The 25,092-nt window shown below is 43.8% G+C and overlaps 1 protein-coding gene across 1 annotated transcript; it reads left to right on the top strand.

Moving 5' to 3' along the window:
- Window positions 1–62: 62 nt before the first annotated feature.
- Window positions 63–21,577, top strand: MIER1 (mesoderm induction early response 1, transcriptional regulator). The gene is made up of 12 exons (XM_009994572.1): window positions 63–90; window positions 1,620–1,765; window positions 6,896–7,063; window positions 9,468–9,600; window positions 11,641–11,705; window positions 12,005–12,077; window positions 14,322–14,473; window positions 15,038–15,119; window positions 17,348–17,442; window positions 17,805–17,932; window positions 19,488–19,627; window positions 20,430–21,577. The coding sequence occupies exons 2-12, from the start codon at window positions 1,667–1,669 to the stop codon at window positions 20,753–20,755; spliced, it is 1,461 nt and encodes a 486-aa protein (XP_009992874.1). The 5' UTR covers window positions 63–90; window positions 1,620–1,666; the 3' UTR covers window positions 20,756–21,577.
- Window positions 21,578–25,092: the final 3,515 nt, after the last annotated feature.

Genomic DNA, 25,092 nt, shown 5'->3' with positions numbered 1-25,092 from the left:
ATGATTGAATTGAGTTTCTACAGGTTCAACACAGCAAAAATAATTTCCTGTGTTTTCTTTTTTAGCCTTCTGTTGAATCTTCAAGCCCAGGTAAATATTTTTAATATTTCCTAAACTTGTGAGGGAAGAGGGCACCCTTGAAAAATGAGTTTTGCTGGTCTTTTGCAGTCAGTAATCTAAGGATAGAATTTGATGAAGAGGTTGGTGGCAGTGCTGTTTCAGCAGTCACTGCTTTCTTCCAGTCTGCACCAGCATGAGTTTCTAACTGGTAAAAATACACTGGGGGAATGTGTTTTTTGTCTCTGCAAAAGCACGTGTTTGGGAATGGTGAGGTGGGAGGGAAGGAGCAGGATGGGAGCAGATGCTGGGCCTGGGAGAGGCACTTCCCCCATGGGTGCTGCCCCTGGGGGCAGACAGAGCCCAAAGCTGAGGCCCCGTGTGCTCCCAGTAGGTGCACCATTGCTGGGGATGTGTAACAGATCGAGAACAAAAAGCAGCAAGGAAAGAAAAGCAGTGGGTTTTATGTCATGGGATTACCAAGCATGAGGGTTCCATGAGGGCTGTTTTAAAGCTGGTTATTTTCTGGTATCCCAGTATCCCTGAGACACTGGCTGTCTAGTAGTCAGCCCAAGTGTAAATTGTTAATATCTGGGGGGGAGTTGTTCACTTTTGTACCACTGTACTTAGTGTTATTTATTTATTTTTTGCATCCTACCAGTGGAAGAGCTCACCAGTGGTTGCTTTAGCTGGATTGCCCTTGTCTCTTGAGCTCTTCCTCCTTTCAGAGAAACAACCCATTGCTTCAACACTTCCAAGTGTAGTTAACCCTTGTAGTCACCCCTTTCCTCTTGCACCCTTAGTGTGGGTACACTCTTCAAGCTTTGGAAAATGAAATTTAAGCTATTCATAGAGACAAGTGGGAAAATATTAGCAGAGTTTGATTTAGAAATCAGGTATTGCCAAATTACATAAAAATTCTGCATCTGCCCAACCATTCATCCATTCATTTATTTTTCATTGCCATAAAATATAAGCAGCCTCCTTTAGAAGAGCTGTGAAAAAAACTGCACGGGGGAAAATAACTGAGGATTCTGAATCATGAATAAAATCTGCATAACTCTAAAGCTTACTTCAAGTTTAAATATTGGAGAAGTCATTAGCCTGTCTTTGTAGTTGTAAACAAGAGAACTTGCAAAGCGTCAAGGAAACAACTGCCTTGAGTTTATATTTTGTGAGTATTTCTGCTCCCAGCAGAACTCTTGATCCAGACAGGCTTATGATTATTTAGGAATGAAGTCTTCAAAAGCTGAACATCTTACAAACATTTAACTAGGGGCCTGATGTCCAGATATAAAGTACTCTGAGAACTGGCTGGTTAAACAGTATCTCCTGGTTCTTTTTTCCATGATCTGTTCCCACCCAAAGGACAGCTTTCTCTCCCCTCTGAATAACCAGATTGGCTTTCCCTAAGATAAATGGTTGAGGGATTTTGAAGATACTTTAATTTCCAAGTCTAATTTGAGTATTAAAATGTCACCAAAAAAAAAACCAAACAAAAAACCTAAACACTGCAAGGCCATGATCTAACTAAAAACATTCTTTAAAATGTTTTCTATCAGGAGGTTCAGCAACATCTGATGACCATGAATTTGATCCATCAGCTGATATGCTGGTGCATGACTTTGATGATGAACGGACATTAGAAGAGGAGGAAATGATGGAAGGAGAAACAAACTTCAGTTCTGAAATAGAGGATCTTAACAGGGTAGGTAGCCTTAAGTAGTCCTAAAACATAACCACATCCCACAGGCTCACACAAAACATATGCAGATTTTTTCCCCTACATTTGGAATTTAAAAAAACCCCAACAAACACCCCTAAAACACTAGTAGGTAAATAATATAATGGGGGAAAGGGGCTGAGCTAAATTTGCAGTTCTTAAAAGCTGGGAAAAAAAAGATGGAACATAAATTCATCATAATGTGTAACACTGCTGGTTTAGTTTCATTTTTGCATAGATGTGCTGCTGTAGGATTTGCATTCTAGAGCTAACATAAGCTGAAGTACTCTCTGACTAAACATGTATATTCCAATGTTACTATTTTCTCAGGCATTTGCACTTTATTAGTGCATATGGATTTTGATTTTTTTTTTTTTTAAATCCCACCATTTTACAGTTCTTCTGCATTTTTATAGAAACATTTGTAGAATGCTTTGGTGGAGCATATAGGAGTATCCTCCTTTTTAAGGTCAAAGAAATGGAGATGCAGATGAAATGATTGGCTCAAAGCAAAGAGCTCTCAGCAGCACTGGGATCAGAGCTCACAGTTATTGTTAAGAGTGATAAATAAACATTAACATGTGTATCTTCTGAAATAGTTGCAGAGAAGATTTATTTGGCATTTTGAGCTTACCCTGTCAATTATGTATTGTCTTAAATTACTTCTCAGGCAGGAAGAATATTCTTAAATTACAAGCTAGGTTCATTATAGATGCAAAGTGATTTAGATACTGTCTGTGGCCCCACTGGCTGAAAACAGATCATTAATGAGTCTCAGGTGCATATTTGATGTACAAATCCTATTTTGTATAAGTGATTATGCCAATATAACTTTAAATTAGTTTAGTGCATTTAAACTACATTTTGGGTGTAAATGGTAATCTATTTCTGGTAATTTCACATTTGATATTAAATGGGAAACATAAAGATAAGTAAATAGTTTGTGAATCTCAATCTGCTTCATCTAATTGAAATGAGTAGTGGAGCTCCACATGTATGTCATGTGGCTTTTAAGTTGAAAACACCTTTTCCCCTCCCTCATATTTTGTCAACATCTGGCTGTGTAATCCTGTCACCCCATTACAATGCTTTGTTTATAACTGTATTTCAGCCATCACGTTATTCCCTCATATCTTGGTTGCTGGGGCTGTGAGTTTGGAGTTCTCCATGTGTCAGCTCTTCTGTGGTCAGAGGGTGAGCAAGGGTGTAACTGAGACTGGCAGCTTAGGCTGGGGCCTACAGGAAAGCTGGGGAGGGACTTCTGACAAGGGCTTGGAGGGACAGGACAAGGGGTGATGGTTTCAAACTGGAGGAGGGGAGGTTTAGGTGAGACATGAGGAGGAAATTCTGTGCTGTGAGGGGGGTGAGAGCCTGGCCCAGGTTGCCCAGGGAAGCTGTGGCTGCCCCATCCCTGGCAGTGTTGAAGGGCAGGTTGGATGGGGCTTGGAGCAACCTGGGCTGGTGGGAGGTGTCCCTGCCCATGCAGGGGGTTGGGACTAGATGAGTTTTAAGGTCCCTTCACACCCAAACCAGTCTGGGACTGTGGGATACGATTCCATGACCCTGCTCTCTGCGCTGCCCGCGCTGCAGGGTCTCTTCCCGGCCAAAGAGCCTTGTGCTCCAGGTGCCCCTTTTTTCCAGGTAGGACGTTTCCTGCTGGAGACTTGTGGCTGCTTATCTTGGTGGGATAGTAGCCTGCAGATCAAGGCTTACCTTTAGCTCTTTTGTTTTTTCAGCCATGGGTGAAAGGCAATCTCAGTCTCTAAGCTGTTGTCAAGACAAGTGCTGCCCTGTCCTTTTCTTCCTCCTGACATTTACAGGTGTTATTTCAGACTTCCCCCAGGCTACCATTGTGCCTGATGTTCAACTCCTCCAGGGGGGAGCAAGGTGGCAGTCAGGTTTTGCAAAAGCCTTAATGGTTTCACTCCTGTCTGTCAAGGAAGTTGCACCTTCCTTTGAGGATGAGGATCTTCTCTACTCATTGCTTGAAACCCTGGTGAGTCTGTAAGGCTTTAGTTAGCATCTGAGGCTGAGCAGCATCCTCTCTTTCTCTGGGCAGGTATGTGGGTACAGTTTGGTCCAAATGGCAGCAGCATATCCAAGGGCAGTCACTCACTTTTCTGCTCTGGTCCAGAAAAAATACAGTTCCCTGAGAGCAGAGCAGCACCTAAAGGGACTCAGAAGTGTCTGGTGCTTCTCAGCGATCCTTCTTGACAGGTTAGAGATTCTCTTGGGCAGGAAAGCTCTCTGCAAGGAGATGCATCAGACTGTCCCTGATCAGATACAGACATGTATTCACTAATAGTGCTCTCGTGCCCTACCAGCTCTACCCAAGTTCTGGCTAACCAGTATTCCCTCCCCAGCAGCCTGAGAGGCAGCATTCCCGAGGTGTGCCTGGGCTGAGGCACGTCCCGCCGCTCTGGGCACACGCCGGTGCTGCAGTTTGCCAAGCCCCAGGAAACTTGGCAGCATCATGTTGGTAGTAGGAAACTCCTTTCACACTCTGTCTTGGCAATAAAAAATGACTAGGCCCCAATGAGCTGCAGAAAACTCCTGCTCTGGGCTAAGCTGACTGCACAAAGATCAGCTGGGGAGAGCGGGACATGGAGGGTGCCACCAGTGGGAGGCCAAGTTCTTCAGCTTGGTGCTGCCCTGCTTGTGGGCAGAGCACTGCAGGGTGCTGAGTGCTGGCTGCCTGGGCGCCCTAGGAAGGGGTGAGCATTGCCAGGGGGCTCTGGGAGCTGCCTTCCTGCACCACCTACAGATTCTTTTTCCCCCCTTTCTGTTTTTGTTTGTTTTTCCATAGAATCACTTGGTTTCTCCTTTTGGGGGTCTCTGTTACAGGGAGGGCTCCTGGGTTTTTTTAGGGTTGTGCACCACAGAATCATTCTGGGTGGAAAAGACCTTTAAGATCATTGAGTCCAACCTAACTACTAACCATTAACCTAACTCTACCAAGTCCACCAGCATGCTCTTGTCTATAACTGAGATCACCATAGCTGGAAGCATACAGGGTTCCTCCCAGATCCTCTCCCAGCCTCTAGCAGCATGTGGTTCAGGCACCTATGAAAAAGATGTCTGTTCTTGTCTGTGATGCCTGTCAGTCTTATTTTTTCCTCCTGCTGTGAATTTGTGCATTTTATTTTTAACCTCCCTAAACTTAGTGTGCATGAGGCACGTGGCAACGTTGCACAGTTCATTTAAGTGTGAGAAACATGTTTGGTTTTCCAGACCTATTCTGTGTTCATTTCAGTGGTTGCTCCTGAGCTCTTCAAGAGTGCCCAGTCATTTCTATTTACCTTCTCTGTGCTGCTGCTGTTGCAGTTCTCTGTTACATCACCCCCCCTCATTTACCTCTACTCCAGACACGAGGTATAATTGATTTCTTGTTATTAAACATCCTCCACATATGAGATTTCTGTGTCTTTGATAAGACTTGTTACTTTTTAAATGCTTTCTCTGTTTGCAATATCCTGAAACAACACATGGTTTGTATTTCACCTTGGAGAGCTGCTGACCCTTGGGGCTTTTGGAGTGGCAATGGACTATTTGAAGTTAAAAGGCTCTACCTAAGGAAAGTGTTGTAAATATAATAGCACTTTCCTAGGTAACATATAATAACATGCCTGTTACATTGTTCACACGTATCTATGAATTGTTGTGAAAGTTCTTTTTTCAATTCTCAGTCTGTATCTACCAGTGGGATTGTGGTCAGGAGTGCTTCATGTTACCTGGCAAAACGTACAGGAGAAATTGGTTTGATAATTATGAATAGGATATTTTTATAGCTGTGCTGTCAAGTTTTAATTAAGATCACAGTCCTGTCATGTTGTCTGTGTCAGTAAAATACTCCCACTTCTAGGAATTCTTTCCATAAAGTGATACAATAGAGACCAAGAAGTCAAGAGGGAAGGTGAAGACATTTGATCCACGTGGTCTGCATCTACTGTGTATATAGCTGACCCAAAGAACAGACCAGTAAGTGGTAGAATGGCTTAGTTCTTTGAAGAAAAAGAAAATAAAATGCACAGTCAACAAGAAATTTGCAGTCCTGGCAAATAATGGTCTTTATTATTCAAGTGAATACAAGTGATAACCATTTAGGAGCCACTCAATTTGAGAACCATCTGTATCGTTTCAAGTGTCCCTTTGGAGGGACCAGCATTCCAAAGATACAGATTTTTAAATGTGTCCATATTTTTAGTGGGTTTGCTCCTGACTATGGGTGGTTTTGTAGTCAACTACCTTAAAATGTGTACGAACCTGTAAATGTTACCATCACCTTTGCTGGTTACCAGGTGATCCCTCACCCCCATCCAACTACTCACTTCCAGCTTTCCCCAGAAAGGGGAGAGGGACGGAGAGACAGAGAGGGGCATTTTTGGTGTCATTCTGTATTCACAGCCAGGTTTGCAGAGCTATGTCATAGTATTTCTGTGGTGCAGGTCCCCAAATGCAGATGAAACTCCCTGTTCAAGCCAGGTACTGCCAATTCTGGTCCTTAGTTTTTGGAGGCTTTGCAAAAATCCCTGCCTTGCACTAGGACAAGTTGCTGCCTGCAAACACTGGCAGTGCCCTGGCTGGCTGTACACAGCAGTTGCTGCTGACATTCTTTTTATCTGTTCTTTTTTCCACAATTATGTACAAAATACTCCAATTTCTCAGGTAGTTTCTGGGCAGTGAAGAGAATACCAGTATATATTCCAGTCAGGAGTGTGTAGTGGAGGGGTAGGATGTAGCCAGACGAGACGTGCCCTGTTGCTGTGCTAGTGTTTTGTTAAAGCAGGAGACAGATACCAAGAGAGGGATGGGGCACATAGCCCTTTGGTGCCTTTTAATGAGCTTTATGGCCCCTTTGAGGGCTGGTATGTGAAGTCTCCTTAATTTATGAAGGATTAGGAAATAGTTCAGCTACATAAAGCCCCACATTTTTCTTAGGAGCCCAAGCTTCTGGGTTTGACTGTCCGTTCACTGTGGCGTGGCCGTTCTTGGCATACCTGATCATCACCCAGCTGGTTTTGCCCTCAAGTTTTAAATGCACACCTTGAAGCTGTAGAGCAGGGGATGTGAAATATTTTAGTTAAAAACCCCAAATTTTGTTTGGCTGTTTATCAGGAGAGTGACATGCCCATCCAGGAGCTGCTTAGCCGTTACGGCTACGATGGTACCATTCCACTCCAAGAAGATGATGATGATGAAGATGATGACGAGGAGGAGGAGGAGGGAGAAGATGATGATGATGTTGATAATGATGACAACAGTGGCTGTAGTGGTGAAAACAAAGTAAGTGTGGGCAGTAATTTGAAACTGATTTTCATACAACCATTCTGTAGTTAACAACCACTCTTGAGTGCCAGATCACAGCAGCAGTAATTCATGATATGGTTGTTTTCAGACACTCTGTTTATTCTTAATTACCCATCTGTGTTTCTCTTCATTGCTCTCAATGTTACCTGTATCATTCCAAACTGTTGCCACAGCAAATTAGGTATATACATGCCTACAGCTTCATGTAAGCAGGGATTGTAATTGTCCTGCAGAAATAGTCTGGCTTCCAAACTGAAGTGTTAAGTGCCTGGAGGTACCTTTGTAGATACAGCTGAATACTTGTCTCAAGATGGGAAGCTGATCTACTGGAATTGAACAGTGAAGTGTGGAATTGAATTAAATGTGTCTCTGAGTCTTAGAAATGGCTGCAAGTTTTCTAGGTTTAGCATTTTAAATGGTATTTTTTCAGCCTGGCAGACCTGGTTGTTTTTAATTGATAACTGAATTTGATGCATCAAATCACTTTGCAAAATGTATTTGCAAACTTAGCATCTTTAAAATCCTGTTCTCTGTGCTCTTAAACTGAATTTTCTGATATTAGAAGAGTCTTTTCTATTTGTGTATGTCATATTTATTTGTAACAGTCTTCTGCCATGGGCACAGCTGTAACTTTTCCATTACTGGTGGCATTCAGAATTGCATCCTGAATTCCATTAAAATATGAAACCCTTTGTGCTGTCAGTAACAAAAAAAAGCTTAGGCATTAATGGAAGTTGCATTACCTAATCTGGCTTTAAAAAGGGTACATTTTGTTCTTTGATATCTTACCCATTTTAGAATCTCTGGAATGTGACACAAAGATGAGGAATGATGTATCTGATTCAGAAAATGAAGTCGTCAGGATTTACAGGCTGCCTTGCTGCATGAGATTACTTTTTGTGGGGGTTGCAACATTCAGAAAGATACATCCAGCAAGGTTCAAGAAGCTGGGGAGAAACTTACATAACATGCAGTATGCAAAATCAAAATCAGACACAGAGGGGGTTTATTGTGTTGTGCTTCATGGTGGTGGTGCTGAACTCTCTTCTCATGTCCTTGCTTCTTAATTGCCTCCTGACTCAACTTCCGTCTGCTGTGCTCTCCTCGGTCGGTCTCCAGCTTTGTGACCAGCTGATTTAAGACACTGCCTGTCTTTTCTCTTACCTGGGTAAAATCTCAGTGTCTGTCACTGCTGCCAGCAGCACGAGGAGGCACCTCTGTCCCTCTGTGGGACACTCCCCTTTAGTGGCACTGCAGGAGCAGGGAGTTTGTAAATCCTGGGAACGTTGCTTTTGGAATTGCATGGTCTGGCACTGAAAACAGAGCCCAGGGTTTAGCTCCTTGCAGACCTGGTGCTGTGGCTGAGCTGGAAATGTGTGTTCCCCTCTTCCACCCCAGTTTTGCTAGGGCAAAGGTGGTGGGGAGGTGGACACAGAAGGAGCTAACAAACCTCTTAAAATATTTTGCCTCGGGATACAAGAACGAGAGCTCTGAAATGTTTGCATGCTCTTAGCAGAGAGGCAGTAAAATACATCTGTGGGGGTGGAATAATTTTATAGATCATTCAGGCTTTCTCTGCAAGTGCTCAGCTTTCTACAGCTTATTTAGCTATACTGCACTTAGCTATTTTCTATTTTTAATCTGCTTTAAGCTGCACATGTGATAATACTCTGGTTGCTGGTAAAGGTACACACAAACGTGCTGTGCCTGGTGCTGCTGTGTTAGAACTAGCAAGTAAGAGTGCTTAGAACCTAGTCATAAAACACATACAATATGTTGAAAGCATACACTGAAAGGAAAAAAAAAATTCTATTGTTTACCTTTATCATTTTAGTTTTCCTTAATTGTAATAATTCCCATCTTGTGTTTTGTCTTCTAATAAAGAAACTTGTTCTAATTTTTGTTCATCTTTTAATGACTCGATGCACATACTCAAGTCTGCTGGGGCTGAAGCACATTATTGACATGAATTTTTATGGAAGGTACCATTTCCATTTGATTGAGAAGAATATAGCCAGTAAATAATTCCTCTCCTTTTTATTGAAAATTCATAAGGAAGGGTTTTAAAGTTAAATGAAAATGAAATTAAAACCACAAGGATTTGCTTGGCCGATTTGAAAAGCTAGGCAAGATATTTAATTGTGGTTCATTTTCTAATTTTCTACAGTCTGAGTGTTAAATTGATCTGCTTAAAATCCTGGTCAAGAGATAAGCATGATGTGTTGACACATTTGTTGTGGCTGAGTCCAGAGAGGCCTCAATCTAAATAATCACTTCAACTCAGGTTTGATACTGACAGTTTTGGAAAACAAAATGCCAAAATAGTGTTTGTCACATGCCCAGGATAGCTGATCTCCTGTTTGCTTTTTTTATTTTTAAGGAGGAGACCATAAAAGATTCATCAGGTCAGGAAGATGAGACCCAGTCATCTAATGATGACCCAGCACCATCTGTTGCTTCTCAAGATCCACAGGAGATCATTCGCCCTCGTCGGTGTAAATATTTTGATACAAGTAAGTACAGTTCAGTGCTAAGCACCCTCCCCTCAGGGGGCTGACCTTTGGTTAAGAGCAGCTCTAGTTAACACCCTCTTCTGTTTCTGAAACATGCATGTTGATACCTATAAATGTTTGTCTGTTCTCTCCCTTGACACTGCTCTTGATTAGCCTTACGCTCAAAGGAATAGGAAATAAAAGCCCTGTGTTCACCTGAATGCTACATCTTCTCTGCAGATTGTGTAAGGACACTAGAAACTCTCTCTTGCAAAAATAAAGGATTGAATTTGTGGATAAATTTGAATGTCTGCAGTTTTGAAAAAGCAGGCTCTCAGCAGTGTAAAGAAATACTGTCCTGACACAGTGCAGCCCATGATCCTGCAAACTGGATGTGCCCTTCAAAAACCTGTCCTGTACATGGAGTCCAGGTGCAGTTAGTGGGGTGCTGCCTTCCCAGCATCATTTCAGCTGCCACTTCACACTAAGGGCATAATTACAAATATTTGCAAATAGGAAATTCACTGTTTTGACATGACAGGGCCCAGTGCCACTAGTTTGTGTATTCATTCAAAGAAGGTGAGAGTCCAACTCTAGGAAAAAGTAAAACCTGACATGACTAGAAGTAGAACCCCAGGTTTCTTCAAGATCACCAATACAGAAAACAGAAGCAGTCTGAAAAAGGCTGGTAGATTGTTAAACCTGAAATAATGAAGAGGGAGATAATGTGAAGAAACTGCTTCAGGAACTCCATTTGATGCTGCTGCCAGCATTGTGGACTGATTATTTCCTCTCATGTTTTGTTTAAAAATTGGTTTTGCATCCAGGTGGGAGCTTTGATGTGGTGTTGGGTACCTGTCCCTCTAGCCAGCTCTCATTTCTGTGGCAATCTTACTTCATGGGGTCTGAACCTTTCAGTACTGAGCTATCAGCAGGGCCATTGGGACAACTGATATTTTACCTTTCTGATGGAGGTGCCTGCCTCAAGTGTTTGAATTCCTCCTATTCTGTGTTTAACCAACAAAATTAAAGCAAAGGTTCTTCATGATACCCTGTACTTGTTACTTACAAACTATGACACTGTAGAAATGCCATTTTCTAATCTGTAGTTTATTTTGTTCCAAAAAATGCTAAGCAACCTCAGCATGTAGCTGTGCAGAGCATTGCAGGTTCCTTAAGAGATTTTAAACACAGCATTAGCATAATGCAAGTAGATTGCATTAGGGTTTTTTGTGTGTTCAGCTGTGGATGGAGTGTAATTTAATGTACAAATAATTTTAGTGCTGATACTGTCACATGCTGCACATAAACTGCAGCTGCCTCAGTTCATTGTGAAAGGCAACTGGCCTGTAGCATAAAGAGCTTAACATTTTTGTCAGTCCTTAGCCCAAATAATCTATTCTCAGTGCTGCTGTGCATCTCTGAGCAGTACACCCAAGCCTGCTAAATCCCAGGAAGGCTGAGAAAAGCACACTTGCAGGTTTCTTGTGCCCTGTGCTGTTGTCTGCCTGCAGTTCACTGGCAGCTGCTGCAAGGGAGCAGCAACAGCAGTACCTGAGCTGGGAGCTCATTGAAACTGGTGCTGAAACCCACACATGGATGCTGAACATCCTCATGAAAGCACTGTCAGAAGGCAACTCCTTGTAGTAAGTTGGGATGGGGTTCATCTCAGCTGCTCCCAAAGCCACTTTTAATTAAGTAGTAGTAAAATTGATGGATGTCTTCATCTGTGGTTTAACTTTCCAGAACTTGGTGTCTCTTCTGGTCCATTCTGAGTGTGAGCATTGGGTGGGTGAATTTTTGAAGTTGCCAGTACTGAACCCCTTAGTATTGTCCCCAAAAGTGCCACTTGCAGTGTGTGGTGTTAGCTGAGGTGGAGGTGAGGCACAGCTGGAGGCTGGTGGGACACAAAGGCAGGCTCATGTCCCCTGGCCACCCCTGCTCTGATGTTCCCAGGAGCTGGCTGCCACCTCCCAGGCCTGCTTGGCTGGAGCCTGGCCTTGGCATGCACAGGCCCCATCACAGCTCATTTTGGGTTAATGTTTGAACTGTTTCTTGTAGATAGTGAAATAGAAGAGGAATCTGAAGAAGATGAAGACTATATTCCCTCAGAAGACTGGAAAAAGGTATATGTTAAGTGCTGTCAAAAACTGCATTCAATGAATAATGATTTGATCTGTTACCTAGTAACTGAGCTCTATGGATCATCCAAATCCTCTCCAGTTTTTCCCCATAAATATGAGTTTTGATAGTAAGACATGTTAAAGACCTCCCCAAATAGTCAAAATCCCATTTCCATGTTAACTGTGTATTTACATTTTGAACAATGAAAGTTTTAAGGGGTCAAAAAAGATGCTGTTGTTTACTAACAAAACACATCACAGCTGTGGTTGTTTAACTTCTTGTTTCTGTTATTTCAAAACAGGAAATCATGGTGGGCTCTATGTTTCAAGCTGAAATTCCAGCTGGCACATGCAAATACAAAGAGAATGAAAAAGGTGAGACTTGACTCTGTTCCCACTATCCCACTGCTTGAGATTATTTTCTAATGGAGGGAAATAAATGGTTGGAGTGATGTTATGTGGCTTGCAAAAATCAAAGAACCCCTGCAAGTGAAAAACAGAGTCATATCTCAAACTGGAGTTCACCATCAGAGCTTGAGTCTTGGAAGGGGAAGTGGGAGATGGTATGGCTGGCCTGTGGTGTGTTGAACCCTGGCATTCCAGTTTGGGAATGTACACCAGCTGTCTCTGTGGCTCCTGCAAACATCTTCACCCCCTGTAGTTACAAAAACCAAAATGCATAATAAAGGAATTGTGTTGCTGGAATTGAGAGAGGCAAAATCACAGAATCCCACAGACTCACAGAATGGTGGGGATTGAGAGGGACTGCCCCCACAGTAAGGAAGCTGCTTCTTTCCTGTCCAGTCCTGGGAGCAAAAGCACAGAAGTGCTGGAGCTCTTGAGAAGAACCAGGTTGCTTTTCAAAGCAAGTTCTGATGCTGCTGTGAGGAAAGAGCCACCATGTGTTCTGCACTAAGACCACTAAGTGGCAGTGGACTGGCTCATGCCTGGAGACCAAATTAGATGCACCAAACAATTTCAGGTTATGAGACATGAACAGAATTGAAATATAAGTTTTCAGAAGGCTTGGACTTGAAAATCACTCCTGAGCAGGGCAGTGTGTGCAGCTGCCATCAGTGAGGGTAGCTTGGAACCAACCATCAGTTAGTTACCTTCTGAAAGGAATTGTTGCTTCTGCTGGAGGTTGTATCCTAAGACACCTGGAATCTTTCTCTTAAATGAGCAACCAATCCTCAGATTAGGACCAGCCTTTAGGCAAAAACATCTTCCAGAACATTTTTGAGAGCTGTGTTATACCTGAAATGGAGCTGTCTTGCTTTGCAAGTTGCTTAATATTTTCCCTGGCCACTCGTGGGTTTTAATTGGTACTCTACTTCCATGCTAAAAATACAGTTTATTCCAAGTGGAGCTGCACCCAGCTGCACCCTGACCTTTCCACCCACACAAGATGCTGCCCCATCTCCCCTTCCTCTGCTGACCACCTTTTCCCCAGTGTTTGCTCCTGCTTTCACCTCTTGAGAAGGAGTCAGAGGTGCCCACTGAGCTGCTGGAGTCAATGTTAGAGTTACAGTCTCACTGGTTTTTGTTCTCATTGAGAACTCAGGCACAAGCAAGGTCTGGGTACTTTCCTCAACCTGTTTTTTAATAATCTGAATCTCCTTTTATTTTTCTGTGCTGGTATTTTACTCCTGGAGGTTCTTCACAATAAAAATAAGAGAAGATTCAGAGGATATCTCTTTGGCCACATTTTTCCCATTAATTTCTGTTCATTATGGCTTCCCTGGTCTGAAAGCTCATGCAAAACCTCTGCAAAAACCAGTAGAGATTTGGTAATACTAAAATTCAGGAATTTTTATCTGAATGGGTTTGTTTCAGACAGTATTTCTTGAAAGCAGGAGGAAGGCCTTAGCAAAGTTTCTTTTCAGGAGCTGTTCTGACTTCAGAATGTCTGGCATCTGGGTGTCATCTTGCCTGGAGAGCTGGTGGACCTTGCTGCTGGCTTTTCCCAGCCATGTTAGCTGAGACTTTTATATCTAGTGGCCCAGACAACTCCTGCAGATTTTTGGACCTTTTCGGGGTGGGGGGGGAGTAGTTTTTTGGGTTAGTGTAACCAATCCAAATCGTCTTGCAAGAAAGCAGAGCAGTTGGTTTCTGAGCCAGTTTCCCCCTGCTGGCTGCTGTCAGCAGAGCTGTGCTGCACAGGGGGTGGTGCAGGAACTGTGCTGGTGTTTCTGCAACAGGAGATGGAAGGGGCAGTATCTGGAGCTTCATAAACAGGTCCTAGAATCTAGAGCACTGAGTGCCAGAGATTTGAGTCATTGAATCCCAGATTGGTTGGGGAGGGATCTAAAGACCATCCACTCCCACCCCCTGCATGGGCAGGGACACTTCCCACTAGACCAGGTTGCTCAGAGCCCCATCCAACCAAAGTCTTGGACACTTCCAGGGATGGGGCAGCCACAGCTTCTCAGAGGGTGTCTCCCCACCCCCAGACCTGGCTGTGAAGCCAACATAAGGCACCCTCTCCTGGACATCCAGATCACTGCACTTGTGGGGGTTTCTTTTACCTCTCCTAAACGTGCCCATGATCACTAGTTTTATAAGAAGGAATACATTTCTCCATTGTTGTGTTGTTTTTTTTCCCTGGGGTCAATTCAGTGTATGAAAATGATGACCAGCTGCTGTGGAATCCTGACTTCTTACCAGAAGACAAAGTGATTGAGTTCCTGAGCGAAGCATCAAGGCGTACGGGGGATGAGAAAGGCTTGGATGCCATTCCTGAAGGATCCCACATTAAAGACAATGAGCAGGTATGTAAGAATAATGAGGATTTGTAGTTTAGTATTACAGAGTGAATTATCCCTCGATTTCATTTTGCTTCCAAGAATTAAAACTGAAACAACTTTATTATTCCTCTTGGAAACATAAATATGATGTATTTTGACCTCTCAATAAATATTAATCTGTTAATTTAGGCTTAATGTTGCCTTATGCAGCAGTGCATTATTTTATACATTAATAATTGTGTATGAATGAGTTTTGTTCCTTCAGGTGTTTTTAAAGCTGTATAAATGCAGATTTATTTCTTTTCTTCACACAAAAAACCCCACTCCATCCATTTTACAAAGATGTGCAGTTGGGTGAAAATGTTAAAATACTTTACCTGGGTAAATAATTGGTTATGTAATTGGAGATTTGAAAATGTTAAAAGGAAATATTTCTTAGTGCTGTCTTAAATGACACTACATTCATTGAAAGAGTTTATTTGTAACCTTTTCTGAATAGATATGAGTGATTTGCTAAGTCTGCTTCTGTGGCACAACCTGAGCAGGGGGGTGTCCAGCTATTACCTGTGTATCTTTCCACCCTTGCAGGCCTTGTATGAACTGGTTAAGTGCAATTTTGATACTGAAGAGTCATTGAGAAGGTTGAGATTTAATGTGAAAGCAGCCAGAGGTGAGCACGTGCTGAGAGGTCAGGGTGTGTGGCTGAGCTCTGCTGTCAGTGTTACCCAGGGGCTGGGGTTTGCTGTCAGGCTGCAGGTACCTGACACAGCAGCGCCTGTTTAAATCAGACTTCTCTGAGTCTCTTGTTCTTTGAGAGACTGAAAGCCCAGAAACCACCTGTGTCCTGGGCTCTGCATCAACAGCAGCATGGCCAGCAGGGCCAGGGAGGGGATTGTGCCCCTTTACTCAACTGTTGTGAGACCCCGTGTGGAGAACTGTGTCCAGTTCTGGAGCCCCCAACATGAGAAGGGCATGGAGCTCCTGGAGAGAGTCCAGAGGAGGCCACAGAGAGGATCCATGGACTGGTTCCCAGCTCTGGAGACAGGCTGAGAGAGTTGGGGTGTTCAGTCTGGAGCAATGAAGACTCCAGGGAGACCTTAGAGCACCTTCCAGTGCCTGAAGGGGCTCCAGGAAAGCTGGGGAGAGACTTATGAAAGAGGAAAGAAGCGATGGGAAGAGGGGAATTGTTTTCGATCTGAAAGAGAGGAGATGGAGATGAGATCTGAGGAAGAAATTCTGTGCTGTGAGGGTGGTGAGACCCTGGCCCAGATTGCCCAGAGAAGCTGTGGCTGCCCCATCCCTGGCAGTGTTGAAGGGCAGGTTGGATGGGGCTTGGAGCAGCCTGGGCTGGTGGGAGGTGTCCCTGCCTATGCAGGGGGTTGGAACTAGATGGTCTTCAAGGTCCCTCCAACCCAAAGCAGCCTGGGATTCTGGGATTCTATGAAATTCCCTGCAGTATGACACAGTACAAAGAGGGGTTTGGTATCTAGATCTGTGACTTTAATAACAAGTTCAGATTTAAAATTACTTATTAGCTACTCAGGTGTCTTTTTTCTTGTGCACTTATTCTTTGTTCTTCCAGACCTTTTCAGTCATCGAAGTCAATGGAACCAACATGAAATACAAACCTAAATAATTCACAATTCTAAATAAAGGAGAATGAGCATCTAAACCTTTTATTTTAAAAATGCCCTTGTCTTAAAGATGCTTTTGGAGCCCCAAGCATTTCCTGGTTTGCTATTGATCTTTATACTCCAAGGAACAAGAAACTAAAAGGAGACACAAGTTATTTTCCTTGCACACTGATCTGTTGGTTCTGCTTTCAAACCTGTGGCTTCTCCAGACTTTACTGTGCAAATCACAAGACAGGAATGATCAAATAGAGGAGATTAGTTTGTTCTCCCACTATGTTAAACCTTATTTATTCATGACCTTAAGAATCAATAAGGCCAGATTACATTAAGTTCTTAGCAGTGTGGCTGAGAGTTACTAGGGGTTTGTTCTGGCTTCTGTTTTCCTACCCCATGGTGTGAGGAGCAGTTTCTCATTCTGCCTAACTGGAGGTAACAGCCTCTTATTGCTGGCTTTTGCCTGCAGTGAAGGAGATCTCATTCTTCATCCCTTTCCTCCTGATTCTTCCAAACTCCAGCAACCAGTTTGAGTCATAGAATCCTAGAATGCCAAGGTTGGAAGGGGCCTCAAGGATCATCTGGTCCAACCTCTCTAGCTACTGCTATACTTGATAGGAGGTGGCTCAGCACCCTGTCCAGCTGAGACTTAACACTGTCCAATGTGGGGGAATCCACCACTTCCCTTAGGAGACTATTCCAGTGTTTGTCTCTATGGTGAAAAATTTACCTCTTGTGCCCATGACCCCATGTCTTTTCCATGGGACTCCTTGTAAATAGGGGGTCTCTGTCTTCTTGGTAGCCACCCTTTGAGTACTGGAACATGGTGATAAGGTCTCCCCTGAGCTTTCTTTTCTCAAGGCTCAACAAGCCCAGCTCTCTCAGCCTCTCCTCATAGCATGAACTCCTTCATGCTGTGTCCTGGCTTGAAGGATTCCTGCTTTCTGCAGTTCCAGGGGTACAATGATGAGACCAGGTTTCCAAGTCCTCCCCTTTCTGCCCCTCATTCTTTCCTCCACACAGCAGGGCTGGAGTTGCTGACCACTTATACCCAGGAGCTATTTAAAGCAGCCAAATTTCCCACCCCCTCACTAGAAGGGAGAATTTTCATCTTTGTCCTAGGAAGTGAAGTTTCTGGAGGTGGTTCTCATTTAGGCAGCAGATGGTGTAAGAAATTTGAATACTCTGTGTTTTCTGTCACTGAAGTTTGATTTTATTGGCTGTATGCTTTTTTGTTAAGTGTTTTCTTTGTTGCATTTCCCTGCTCTAGAAGAATTATCTGTTTGGACAGAAGAAGAGTGTAGGAACTTTGAACAAGGACTGAAGGTCTATGGCAAGGATTTTCATGTGATTCAGGCAAATAAGGTAAACACAGATTTGAAGTCTAGTTCTCTCATATTTCTCAAAGCAACGTAATTGTAATTCTGATCCTCCTTTCCCTTCACAAATTAGCACTTGACTTCTGATTTTTACTACATCATTCTCCAAATTAGTTTGTCAAAGCCCAGAATCTTCTCTAACTTGGACTGTGAAACTTTGCATTTCAATTTCTGAGCCTCTGAAATGTTGAGTTCCCACCATTTCTTAACCTTACACAAAGCAGCACCGACTTCGATTTGCACAGCTTTTGATTTAAATGGCAGCTTTTTTTTCTTCTTTTTTTTTTTTTTTTTGGTGCCCAAAATGCATTTCAATTGATCCAGGTTCTCATGGCACATGTCTCCTAGGTACGAACAAGATCAGTTGGTGAGTGTGTAGCATTTTATTACATGTGGAAGAAATCGGAGCGTTACGATTTCTTTGCCCAGCAGACCCGCTTTGGGAAGAAGAAATACAACCTCCATCCTGGTGTCACGTAAGATGTGCATTGTTTTCATGGGCTTTTACATCTTGGAGCTAAACCTGGTGTTTGATAGTGCTCTTATCTGGAATGGTGTGACAACAGGAGGGACTCCGTGGTCCCTGTTGGCAGCAAGGGGACAGCCGAGGTGTAAGACAAGCTTACTAGTGCATATCCTGGGATTTCCAAAGTACCTGGATTTGGAAGCAGGCCAACCCTTTGCACAGCTATTTCATTGAGTTTGTTTTCTGGTGGAATGTTTCACAAATGTCACGTTTCTGCAGATAGGTGGAATTTTTTTAGTGCTTGTTTTTTGCTTTAAATGCTTGTTTCGTAGAAGGGCACAAGTCTCTGGGGGGGATTTGTGGTACGTGCTGTAACAGGCTCTTGAAGTGTATTGTTTGGCAAGAATTCTGGCCAAAGCAGTAGCCCATCCTAGGGATTTTTGGGGTGTGAGCATCTCCTTTCCCCACTCAGTGCTCTGCCTGGCAGGGTGGCTGTGCCTGGCTGGATGTTTTCCTCCCTCAGGTCCAAGCAAGTGAGCCAACATTTTCTTCTGTCCTTCATTCCAGTGCTGTGATTTTAGGATCCTGCTGACATTCCCCAAGTCTTTTCACTGTTATTTTTCCATCTCACTTGTTCCTGGCTTCTCTCTTGATGCTTCTATTTAATATTATTGTTTCTTTAAGCATTTTAGAACTGTGTGTTGGACCACTGGAATGAACTTGCAGTATGACATTAAGAGTTGCCATCTGTGCCCTTCTCAATAGGCTGTTAGAGAGAAGCACCCAGAGCTGCTGGGTTTCCTTAACCAGTGGTCAGGAGCTCTCTGTGTCCCCCTCTGCTTCCATCTGGGTGGGGTTTTCCCCCCATTTTTGGTTGTTAATTCCTGAAAACATTCTGTGATTCCTTTGCCTGTGGTGATCAGACGTGTAAGTAAGGACCAGACTTGTCTACTCCAGGGTGCTTGTGCAGATGGCAGTGGGGACTGAGGGTACAGTCTCAGTTCCACAACAACTGTGTGTGAGGTTGTGCTGTTTCTGGAGTTAATCCAGACTAATCCCACACATACAAGGGCTTTACCAGCCAGCTTGGTTTGCTTAAATCTCTCAGAAGAGATTTACTAGTAGTGACCTAAATTGTAGGACTGTAGTAAGAGTTCAGATGTGGAAATGTCTTACCTTGAGCTCTGAAGGTTTTCATTTGCTTTTAACTTTACCCCTGCTGAGGCTGTTAAGTGCACGAAGCTTCCTTGATGGTGTCCTTGATGGTGTCCCTGCCACAGCAGCTCACACGGGCTCAGTAGCATCCCCTTAAGTTCCTGCCCGTGTGAGATCCCACAGGATGTGGCACAAGCAGGGGCTGGATTCCTGGAAGCTGGCTGCAGTGCTTGGTCAAGAAACAGGTGGTGGAAACCATATGGATGGTGGAAACCAAACGTGGGCCAGTTAGTGCAGGAGGTGTTGGAGCCGCTGGCTGTGCCGTGCGGATGGGTCGCGGGGAGGATTCCTGTCCCAGCCAGGCTTGGCACAGCCAGGGCAATGCTGAGGGTGCCACTTCTGCCCTGCAGAGATTATATGGACCGTCTCCTGGATGAAAGTGAAAGTGCTGCCTCCAGCAGAGCTCCGTCCCCTCCTCCTACAGCCTCCAACAGCAGCACCAGCCAGTCGGAGCGGGAGGACAGCACAGCCAGCAGCAGCAACCAGAATGGTGAGTGTGTGCTCTGTCCCTCCTCAGGGCAGCTGCCAGATCCTCACAGTGAGGAGCCCAGCTTGCCTCTCCACATACATTTCATTTTAGTTGGAACACTTCTCCAGGGTGTTCACAGCTCTATGTTAAAAATGGCTTTTGCAAAAGCTACATTTGTGTTTATCTGGTGGTCACATATTGGAGGGAAATCTCCAGATAGCTCCATGTGTCCCTGTCTTCTCCATGCTAGTGCAGTGTCATGCTAGCTTTGTTAGGAGTCCCATGCAGGGTATTTAAAGCAACTGAGATGGGAACTGGGCTGATGTCCAGCACGAGTTGTACTCTGGTGGTTGGCCCTGGAGCACTGGTAGCTGAGCAGACATGGGCACTGAAGGGCAGTTAGGAAGGGGAGAAGAGCCAGGGCACCATCACTCCTGGAGGAAAAAAACCTCAAAAGCAAGTTACAGCCATTCTCAAGGAGCTGAAGGGAAGCTGTAGCAAGAGCAAGAAGGAACTTGGGGTTGTGAGAATGGAGTGGAAGCTACAGGATCTCCCCAGGTGAGGACAGTCCACCTGCAGCTTGTACAGTTATGGGACTCCAGGACATTTCTTGGCAGCTGTTGCTTGTCAGAGCTTCCACAAACCCCCTTGTGATATGTCTGTCACTTGTATGCAAATCAATGGCCCAGTCCTCCCAGTGAGGGTGTGGAGAACAATATTGGCTTTTTAGTTCAGTGGCTCTAATCAGACTTCTGCTTTTTTTGAGCTATCACAGATGGTTCCCTTAGTGCTTATGCTTCTCTTTCTTATGGTCTGTCTCTAGGGGTGTCTGCCAATGGGCCAGGTGAGATACCAAATAAAGATGAAGCAAAAATTGAAGGCTTGCATGTAAATGGACCTTCCAGTGGCAAGAAAACACCTCACACAGATCTGGATACAAATGGGTATGAGACTGAAAACCTTGCCAGTGACCCAAAATTTGCTCATTCAGCTTCAAGAAATGAAAATGATTTTGAAGAAAAAAATGAAAGACCTCTAAAAAGAAGAAGAATAAACAGCAATGGGAAAGAGAGTCCAGGTTCTTCAGAGTTCTTCCAAGAAGCAAACTCACATGGAAAGCTTGAGGAACTAGAAACTTTGGATGACTGAATACTAGGAGCCAGTTTTATTCCTTGGAGTAAATTTTGGGTGTCTGAAATTTTCAGGGTTGATGGGTTACCTTACAAAATCCAGTTCTGTAAAACAGTCTGCTGAGGGTTTGTTTTTTTTCCCCTAATACCTTCCAGTTGGCTCTTTGTTTCAGTGCTGAAAAGCAGTAGGAGAATATTGTGTTTCTCAGAGCTGGCAACTGTAGTTCTGGGAACTCTTTTTAAGGCTCTTAAAAATATTTCAGAAACAAATCAGTGAGTTTCTGCAAAAAAAACCACTCCCAGCCTAAGACATGAAAGAAACTTGTGTGTGTTTAATGCACCATTTAAGCATTGTACAAGTGAACAAAGCATCCTATTTGAGGCAGGGGCTGGTTCAAGTGTTGCAGGAGGATAAAATGAAATCCAGAATCCCAAGCCCTGCATGGGAGTAGGCACAGAAAGTTCCACCCATGAGAAAAGTGTCATCCCCTTGTTAAGGAACCCTTATGAATCCTGAAAGTTATGAGCACAACTATTTTTATATATAGAAGTTTTAAAAGGTAAATAAACCAGGTCAGGTTTGTATATGTAAAATTGTTGACATCAATGATGTCTTTCCATATTCTTTATCTGGGCTAAAGAAATACATTCTGTATTTTTCCAGATTTCTTTGTAGCCTTTGAAAGATTTTTTACAGTACTTACGTCTTGATTGAACTGTCCTTTCTTAAAACAAAAGCTTGTATAATTTTCTTAACTTGTACAGTTGGTAAACTTTTATGAGAGAATTGATATCCTGAGTCTAATGTCAGCTTCATTTTATTTTGCTGAATCTTTTCTAAAAAAAAAAAAAAGCCAAACAAAACCAAAACAGACAACAAAAAATGCAACCCCCAAACCAAACCAATTGACTAAAAAAAAGAGAAAAAGCTTTTTAGTCACCCACATGTTATGTTCTCCTCTGAAAACAACATCAAGGCTGGTTAGGAAAGCAATTTGATTTTTGAAAACATAATTATTTTTTTTGTTGTTTGATGGCAAATAGTGATGCTAAAAAAAATGCTGACGTTGCACAGATTTCCTTGCTTCCACCGTGCATTTTTCTGCTGTTATTTTCAGCTCAGATGAAGTCCCCAGCAGCCAAATGCATCTGTTTACTAACCCTTCTTCACCAAGATCAGGTGTCTGAGTATCCACAGGTTTTATTTTGAGGCTCTCTCTGCCACCTTCCACATTTCAGGAAGGGCAGGAATGGGTCAAGTGCTGCTGGCTGGGCAGGACGTGCCCGAGCTGGGATTGCTGACAGCCAGGGCACCTCGCGTGGCTGGGGATTGCAGTGGGAGCAGGAAAGCACAGGCACAGAAGTACCTGCAGCACAGAGTCACATGGGGATGTGGTGAGAGTGGGTAAGGGTAAATATTTTGGGCTTAAAGTGCAAGAAAGGAGGATTGTGTCTTAAGGGCTGCTGCTCACCGTTCCACCCGTGAGAGCTGGCAGGTGTGGATGGAGGCTTTACATCCACTCTGGTACCAGTGTTTTGGTTTCTTTCATTATTAGTATTTTTTAAGCCACAGCTAGGCACCTGAAAATAGGAAAAATTGTTCATTTGTATAATTTATCCCCACATTTCCTCCTCCTGAGGCTTGCAGGGGCACTGGTGATTTTGAATGGGTTATTTTCACTTGCAGTTCACGGTTTGAAATGTCTGGTTCTGTGCGTGGAAACTGATGTATCAACTTGAAAAGAAAACAACCAACAGCCCAACTGTTAAGGGTTCCATTTGTTTTGTTTCCTTCCTCAACTGCCTGTACTTGAACTTTCTGGTCATTAATGAGCCCAGGCCTCTGGCTCCATCACCACACTGAGCTCCTGGGGTGTTCTCACCTGCTGTGCCCAGATTGGTGGGACTGATCTGCTCTGACTGCTTCAGCTGACCTGCAGAGAGGCACATCAGGAAGGTTGTTAACAGCTGGCCTGCATTCTTTCATTCATTAAGCAGTGAGACCCTGGCCCAGGTTGCCCAGGGAAGCTGTGTCTGCCCCATCCCTGGCAGTGTTGAAGGGCAGGTTGGATGGGGCTTGGAGCAGCCTGGGCTGGTGGGAGGTGTCCCTGCCCATGCAGGGGGTTGGAACTGGATGAGCTTTGAGGTCCCTTCCAACCCCAACCATTCCATGAGTCTATGATTAAGTAATTAAAAGGTTGTTGTTGCCTTCACACTCTGGTGACCAGAACCCCAAAGCATCAGAGCCTTGGAGCAAAGATGGTTTGGCTCAAAGAAGGTTCAGCCCGAGGGCAGGGCTGTGCTTCCACCAGACTTTGCAACCAGAGTCCTATTTTCAATTAATACTTTTATGCTTTTTTTGTTCGTTTGTTTCTTTGTTTGCAAGTTGGAAATAACTTCCAAAAAATTTAGAGGAAACTTAGTAAGTCAATTGTCTCAGGCTTGTGTGTGAAATGCAGCACTGTGTGTATTTTCAGGAATGTTGCTTTGGTTTGTTCTTTTTTTTAACCTTACCCTTTTTTTGTTTTAGGTGATATGTAGAGATCTGACATTCCATAACCAACAACTATGTAATAATGCTCAGCTAGAATATTTAATTATCATTTACGTTTTGTTTATGCTGGTGTTTTATACAATACTTTGTTCATGTTCTTCAAAATGCAGCCACTATAACGTGATAAGTCATTGCACTACTAAAGCTATTTAAAATTCTAGAAATAAGAGTTAACTTTGATTTCATTTTAAAAAAACCCCAACAACAACCACCAAACAAAAAACTTACAGTTTGGGGGCCCAGAAATGCTTCCAAAACCACGTGGAAAAAGATCACAACTTGCACGTGACACTTGGGGATGTTTTTCAAGCACTATGATGATGGGTTCAGCTGGACACCACTAGAAATCCTTGCTGGGCTTTCAAGGGGTTAAATGTGATATTAAAAAGGAAAAGAACACCAAAAAAAACCCAAACCAACTACACCCACACAGAGAAATGACAAGTTAAGTTTGATACTTTTCCACCCATGGGCATTTTGCACCGTTAGTGATTCCCTTCTATCCCTGCTCCTCAACTGCAACTCTGAAAAAGCTTATTAAAATGTGGGGGTTTTTAAAACTTACTGCTTGCATCCAGAACTCCTGAGAGCTGTTTTTCTCTCCAACAGCTGCTGGAGGAGCCCTGCTCCCTGAGGACACCAACACCCCCTCTAGCAGCCCCTGCTGTGGGGAAACCTGCAGGCACACACATCTCCTTTCCTGAGGAGAGTTTTAAGACTTTCTTCTTTCATTCCCCTAAACCAGGTGGCTTCCCAAGGGCTTTCCCAGAGCTGGACATGACTTGGGGCAGCTGGGGAGGGGGTCAAGGCAGGGTCCTGGGGAGGGGTAGAGAGACCAGAGCTCAGTGCTGCCACTTGAAGATGGAGCTTTGTTCACCGGGAACATTAAGCACCCCCTGGGGAGGGGAGAAGGGACCAAGGTGAGCAAAGCATCAGGGCTTTTTTCCCCCTTACATTTCAACCCCCCAGATTAACTCCTTGTCCCATTCTCAATCTTTTAAGCTGAAAACCCAAGAACCACCCCCCTCCCCACGACCCAGAGGACACTTCCCCACCCAGGTCCAGCTGCACCCTCAGCTCCTCCATCACCACCAGCCTTTGCTGCTGCTCCCGGGCAGTGAGGGCAGAGGCAGGAGGAGGAGGGAAGGGCACTGGTTTATTTGAAGCTAGTACAAAAATACAAAGGCACATGAAATCCTTTTTCTGTTGTTTTGTGTTTTTTTTTTTGCTCTCATCACTGACATACAAAGCTGGCCACACATTGGCATCAAAAGATCACCCTTTTAATCACTAAAATGGTCACTTTTTAAATTTTTTTTTTGTAAATAGATTCTCTATAGAAAAATTTTGTCACTGAATAGCATAGAAAATCCTGTGGTAGGAACTCTGGTCACTTTCCCAGTGCATACAACAGCACCCAGCCCCTGCCCTCAAGTGTTGCAGAGTTACCAACAAAATAAGCTTTTACAAACATTTTTAGGCTTGGACAATAAATCTAACCAGTAGATTCAAAGCAATTAAACAAACAAACAATCACAACGTTGGGCAGGAAGGACAAACCCTGACTGCCAGCCCTGGCACAGCAATGGGACAAGGAAATGTGGCAAAGAAAAAGAGACTTGCAAATGTTTGTGTTGCAGCAAGTGAGAGGAAGGCAGGGGGTCGGTGTGGTGGGACCCCAGAGGGAGCCCAGGACAGGGTCTGCCAGCCCCAGCACCTCCTACTTACTGGGAACCAGTGCCAGGACCAGTAACCCTGCCTGGAGCCAGGCTGGGAGCAGCAGGAACCACTTCTCATCTTTC

Source organism: Chaetura pelagica, unplaced genomic scaffold (genome assembly GCF_000747805.2).
Source record: "Chaetura pelagica isolate M959 unplaced genomic scaffold, ChaPel_1.0 scaffold243, whole genome shotgun sequence".
NCBI classification, from domain to species: Eukaryota; Metazoa; Chordata; class Aves; order Apodiformes; family Apodidae; genus Chaetura; species Chaetura pelagica.
This window is presented reverse-complemented; position numbering and strand designations above follow the sequence as displayed.